The sequence below is a fragment of the Lissotriton helveticus genome, chromosome 1_1 (genome assembly GCF_964261635.1).
Source record: "Lissotriton helveticus chromosome 1_1, aLisHel1.1, whole genome shotgun sequence".
NCBI lineage: Eukaryota > Metazoa > Chordata > Amphibia > Caudata > Salamandridae > Lissotriton > Lissotriton helveticus.
The window spans coordinates 472,679,916-472,685,854 of NC_136057.1; the positions used below are offsets into that span (position 1 = coordinate 472,679,916).

The 5,939-nt window shown below is 49.8% G+C and overlaps 1 protein-coding gene across 1 annotated transcript; it reads left to right on the forward strand.

Annotated features, from left to right (window-relative positions):
- Positions 1–1,298: 1,298 nt before the first annotated feature.
- On the forward strand, positions 1,299–5,359 carry LOC144762415 (uncharacterized). Its single transcript, XM_078647598.1, has 4 exons — positions 1,299–1,418; positions 1,713–3,753; positions 4,576–4,821; positions 5,148–5,359. Exons 2-4 carry the CDS (start codon positions 1,758–1,760, stop codon positions 5,357–5,359), a joined length of 2,454 nt encoding a protein of 817 aa, XP_078503724.1. The 5' UTR covers positions 1,299–1,418; positions 1,713–1,757.
- Positions 5,360–5,939: the final 580 nt, after the last annotated feature.

Here is a 5,939-nt window from a genome sequence, read left to right on the forward strand (position 1 = left end):
CTGTACCCTGAAATGTTTGTAGCTCACTGGTTGGATGCGGAGTCTGTTCTGGTAGCTGACACCAGCTGTTTGGCTGGTGGAGTAGCAAGGTTTGCGGTGGGGCCGAGGACACCACAGCAGAGGGTTTAGGGACCAGGAAGAGGATCTTAAACTCTTTACCCCCTACAAGGGACAGAGAAGAGAATCTTGCAGCACAGGGGAGAGAGGACCGTGCAGTTGCGGGCGGCATGACGGGTGGGTGGGGGGGATCGCGTGGGCTGTTGCGCGTGATGGAGGTAGGGAGGGAGGCAGGCGGGAGGGGTTTAAAAAAATTAAATAACACACCTTCCCCCGGGTCCCGATTTTTCATTTTCCTGCTGCCACAACTCGAGGCTCTCTTCAGACAGGTGCCTGCGTCTCGGGCTCAGCCAATTCAGATGCTGCTCCAGCAGGATTGGTTTGAGCAGTAGTAGTTGCATGTTCTGTTTAGGGCTTAAAACATTTTGCGACCAGCCCGAACATGCGCACTAGGCTGCTCATTAGAAGAGCGGCATGGAACAACCCTTGCTCTTCTAATGAGCAGCCTAGTGCGCATGTTCGGGCTGGTGCAACATTCTTTAAGCCCTAAACAGAACATGCGCACTGTTGCTGTGCGCTCCGCCGACCGGCACCATATTATCGATGTCATGATGATGATGACACTTGGACTAAACTCCTGCTGCCCTGCCCCCTGCTGAGCTGACTGCCTCCGGCGGCCTGGGATTTAAATAAATGGGAGTTTGAGACTGACGGCAACGGAAACCCTTGTTAGTTGATACTCAACTACACGAGTGCCTCAAATTAATTGGTTGGGCAATGCCCAAGCGCCCTAATGGGCGTACCGCCCCTGGTGAAGCATCTATATACGCACACCAGTTTGTGGTTGGTATCACTACCCTAGTGGGGTCACATAAAGACACGTTGCTTAGCCCTCTTGCCTTCAGGTGGGTGTACTAGGCACCTTGCCGGGTGTTTGAGGTGGTGGGGTTAGGAGGAACTGAGCCCCCCTAGCTCCTGCTTCCCCCACGCACCCACACCAGTGCAAGGCAGGTCAAGGTGAGGGGGGTTCAGCATATAATATAGACTGTCTCTAGAAAGGGCAGAATAGGGTGGAAGTTTGTGGACACAGGAGCGTTTTCACATCCGGCCATCGGAATGAGTCACAGGAGTATGAAGCATTGATGTTACAGTTTAAAAAAAAATAAAGGGACATGTGAACAGAAATGCTAACTTGTTGTTTTCTGTTGTAGGATATAAGGAAGGGTGGAACGCAGTGAGGAGGAGAAGGGGCAGTGTGCACCGGAGCCTAAGGCGGGCCGGTAGTTGGCCAGAATTGGTCATTATTGAAGTAGCAAACGGGAGCAGGAACAAAGCTAAGGGGTCAAGGACAAGAACACAAGGTGAGTCTGAGCAACTGGGGCAATGCACACCAGGAGTTAGGGGGAGCGGTTAAAGGAAGGGTGGGTTCTTCCCCCTCCATCCCATCTACCGGGATATTTTACAATTCAATGGTCATTGAATATTTTGTTCCCTTTAGAGGGTGGTACCTAAATTGCAAATGCGTGCACCCATCGCCTGTCCCTGCTTTATGGTATATTTAGGTGCCACAATTCACAAAAGAAGAAAAGTTCCCATCCACAGCCCACCAAATTCCAGGGCCATCTTTTTGGATGCTAACTCCTATTTCCATTTAGGTTAGCTGCAAGAGAGGGAGTGCAACAGGCCAGACAAGAAGAAGGATGGGAGAGGAGGGAGAGCCCTGCAGCGTTGAACTAGATCTGGCCATGCAGGAGGAGGCGGGACCTAGCAGGGAAGGTCCTGGAGGCGAGTTACCCGGCTGGAGAGATTCAAAGCAGTTTTGGGCCCGCTTTGCAGCAATAGCAAAAGCAAACAGCTGGGAGGGGTGGGAGCTGGCCATGGCCCAGTTGCAGGCGCCCACCCCTCTCGGAAGTGGACATTCTAATGACATGGAGAAGTTGCAAATGGATATTTCTACAACAACTGGTCATATTTACTCATTGCCACAGGTGGAGCAGGGTGATACCAAGAAGAAGTCCAATGGGGGGAGGGACGGAGCTGCCTCCAGAGCTAAAAGGACAAAAATGATGCAGGAAGAGAAGATGGCGGTGACAGGGGATAGCACCGACAAAAATGCAGAAACGTCTTTCGAGTGGGCAGCTATGCCAGTCCAGCCAATGGGAAAAGAGAAAGAACCTTCTGACAAAAAGTGTACACTAAAGCCTAAAATTGGAAAAGTTGGTGAGTTCTCCAAGGATACGCTACAACTGTTCAAGCAGTGGAAGCGTCAGAAAGGAAGCACACTCTCAGGGGTGACGAAAGGCAAAGTAGGGAAGAAGCCAGGTGGATCAGAGGATGAGGGCAAAACGGAGGTTTGGGATGGTACTGTGGATGAATATATGGGGGAAGGAAAGATGGCTAAGTGGGTACTGGATCAGACGGGTAGTGGTAACACCGGTACACCTGGGGATGGGCCCCTGTCAACGGGATCAGATGTCAACAAGCCTATCACCACACAACCCCGAGATGGGGGGGCGCTAGGGTTCAGTGAGAGGTGGTCACTGGCATGGCATATCCCAGTAGAAGTTAAAGAGAGAGTGTGGAAGAGAGAATTCATAGATATTTTCACTTTACTAGAGCATAGAAACAGGGGCACAGATACATTCAAGGGTGCTGAACAAGACAAGGAGAGCAAATATAGAAAGAGAGTTAGGCCAAAGGAGAATATTGTGAACTGGTTGGATGCATTTGCTTTGTTAGCAGCCATAATTTTAGAAAAATACCCTGATCAAGGTCTACCTTTATTTAGGTACAACCAGGCTATTCAAGAAAGGTTCAGACGTTTTGGGGGAAAGTGTTGGCTGCTATATGATTTAGACTTCCGCGAACGCATGGAGGGAACACCAGGCATGTCTTGGGATCAGAGAGAGGCTGATGGATGGATGGAGCATATGGGGTCTGATGCAGGATATGAAGTAGGCTTATCTGGGACAGAACTTGTATTACAGCAGTGGCCCACACCACTATGGGGGCATGCATTGCACATAAATAGCACTCCGGCACAGTCTCTGCCAAACATGCAGTCAGGATTGGCTCAACAACTACTGTCTGGAATACAGCAATCACAGCCGGGGCAGGTTCAAACTCAACCTGCCATCTCCTGGCTAGCTACTCAGCAGATGAGGGGTTCTCAGGACAAAGGATGTGGGATTAACAAAAGTCATCAATCTTCTCCAGTGGGCCAGGGGCACCACCCTGCTTGGGTAGGTTTAGCTCAGCAGTGTACGTTCGGAGAGCAGGCCCAGCAACAACAGTTGGGAATGGCGGGACATCAGCTTGTACTGAAGGTGCCCAGCCAACAGCTAGGTGATGTTTGCCAAAATGTTGTCCTGCAGGATGGGGGACAGTTACCCCCCATCATCAATGGCCAGCTGAGTTCACGGTCCAGCTGGGGTACGGACCCACAGCTGTTGGTTGGGGTGGCTGCGGGCTTGGTGCAGGCGCCAGCAATGGCGCATAGGAATCAACATCAAGGGGATTTAGCAGTGCTGCCAGCTACCGGAGGCTCAGTTACAAGCCAAGGACTGCTAATTGGGGGTCCCTTGGAGCCACCTCAGGGGCAAGTGCAGTCATTTCACACATCAAAGGGGGCAGGCAGGTTCAAGCCGAGGCTTCAGCGGAAATCACGGGACAATACCTGCCACCTCTTCAATGCAGGCAACTGCACCTGGGGTGTGGCATGCAAATTCCAGCATGTATGCTTAGGGTGCAGTGGTGGCCATCCATTTTATTCTTGCAAATCCCAGCCCAGGTCTACTCCAGGCTCCATATTCAATGGACAGCCTTAGCTTTGGTCCGGTACAGAAAGGCCCATCCCCAATCCAGTTTGACTCTAGCAACACTTTTAAATGACTATCCGAAAGAAGAGCAGAGGGAGGTACTGTTTTGGCGTTTTAAAGAGGGGTTCAGAATACCGTATTAGTGCCCATTGTTAGGAAGGTCTTATAGGGACCTCCGCTCAGAAGAGGAATTGCCAGGCACAGTAGCAGAAAAAATCGAAAAGGGCTTAAAGTTCAATATAATAGCAAGCCCATTTGACACACCTCCCTAAGCAATTTGATCATCTCTCCACTAGGGATTGTCACAAAAAAGAGGCAGGCAAATATCGAATGATCCACCACCTCTCTTATCCCAATGTGAATTCAGTGAACCACTGACAGACGCAGGATTTGAGTTCAGTCTCATATGCTACATTTGATGAAGCTATGAAATAAGTCAGGGAGCCTGGAGTAGATGCCCTCATGGCTAAAGCTGATGTTGAGTCTGCTTTCAGGATGTTGCTAGTACATCCAGAAAGCTTCCACTTGTTGGGGTTCCAATTTTAAGGAAAACTATACTACGACTCGTGCATCCCCATGGGATGTTCAGTATCATGTGCTTTCGAGGCATTTTGCTCGTTCTCAGAGTGGACAACAAGCAGAGCACAACTGGTGGGTGGCAAACTCCATTACCTTGATGATTTCTTGTTTGTTGGTTAAGCGAACACTTCGGACTGCGCCCTGGTGTTGGCAGCCTTGCAGGTCGCTGCTCATGGATTAGGGATGCCCTTGGCGGCAGGGAAGACAGAGGTTTCCACAATGAGGTTGACATTTTTAGGTATCGAGCTGGACTCCACAGAAGGGGTGTCACAGCTTCCAGATGAAAAAAATCAGGATTTTGCTGCAGCAATTAAGAAGGTGTTGGCAAGGGAGAAAGCAGCATTAAAAGATATTCAAGAGCTGCTTGGTAAGCTCAAGTTTGCATCAAGGGTCATTCAAGTGGGGAGAGTATTTTCAAGAAGGTTTGCATTTGAAACAGCTGGCATTACTGAAAAGCATCATTTTGTACGGTATGGGGCAGGGCTGAAACAGGACCTGCGGATGTGGCTGGCTGTACAGTCAGACAACATGGCAGCTGTCCACGCCATTAATGTACAAGTGGTGTCATGCCCCACTGTATTTGGCTTCTTAAGGCATCTGGTGCGCACATGTCTCCACTTTAATATCGAAGTTAGGATAAAACATGCACAACAGATTCAGAATAAGGCAGCTGATGCTCTTTCTCGTCTGCAGTGGGAAAGGTTCCGATCAGTGTGGCTGGAGGCAGAAGAGAAGATGCAATTCAAGGAGGAGTTCTGGGAACTATTGAGCCAGAACTGCAACTACAGAGCATGGCAGTGAAGGCTCTAGCGGTTGGAACATGGCAATGGTACCCGCTTTGCATGGATACTTTTGTGGACATTGCAGGTGGAATGACTGGGGCCGGAGAGGATTTTGAGACATAGCAGGCCAAGCAATTTGTGGTGTGGGCCAGGGGTGCAAGGAAATCAGGTCTTGGGTCTCAGCGCATCAGGCGGCAAAAGCTTACAATGCATAGCAAAAGGGTTTGGAGGACCCTACACAAGGATTTGTTCTCAGGGAAGACTTGAAAGGATGGGCCAAATCTGAAATTAAGAAACAGGATACCAGGTCACCAATAGATTTACCAATGCTTAAAGTTCTGATTGACCACCCGCTTAAAGTGTGCCACTCACAGTTTGAGACCACGCTGTTTAGTACAGCTTTTTCACTTGCCTTTTTTTGGGGCTTTCAGGGTTTACGAGCTAGTAGCCAGAGCTGAATTTAGTGACAAAAGCAGCAGGGCTCTGTTGGTTAAGGACATCCACTTGGGCCCACAAAGCGTTGCCTTATGAGCCAGGCACTCTAAAACAGATCATATGGGTAGAGGACAGATTAGTACACTGAATAGGATGGTAGGGTACATCCCTTTTGCCCCCTTGGGCTCCTGGCACAGTACCTCAAGGAGCGGGCAGAGGTTGAAGGTTGGATTTATCTCCTCACCCACAAAGATGGTACACCAGTAAC

What these genes read in the sequence shown, in the direction of transcription:
- LOC144762415 (XM_078647598.1), top strand. Translation starts at nt 1,758, where the DNA reads ATGGGAGAGGAGGGAGAGCCCTGCAGCGTTGAACTAGATCTGGCCATG. An exon ending in CTGCCACCTCTTCAATGCAG is followed by an intron (nt 3,754 to 4,575) that starts GCAACTGCACCT and finishes TTGTTGGTTAAG; the next exon opens with CGAACACTTCGGACTGCGCC. An exon ending in AGATATTCAAGAGCTGCTTG is followed by an intron (nt 4,822 to 5,147) that starts GTAAGCTCAAGT and finishes TCTCGTCTGCAG; the next exon opens with TGGGAAAGGTTCCGATCAGT.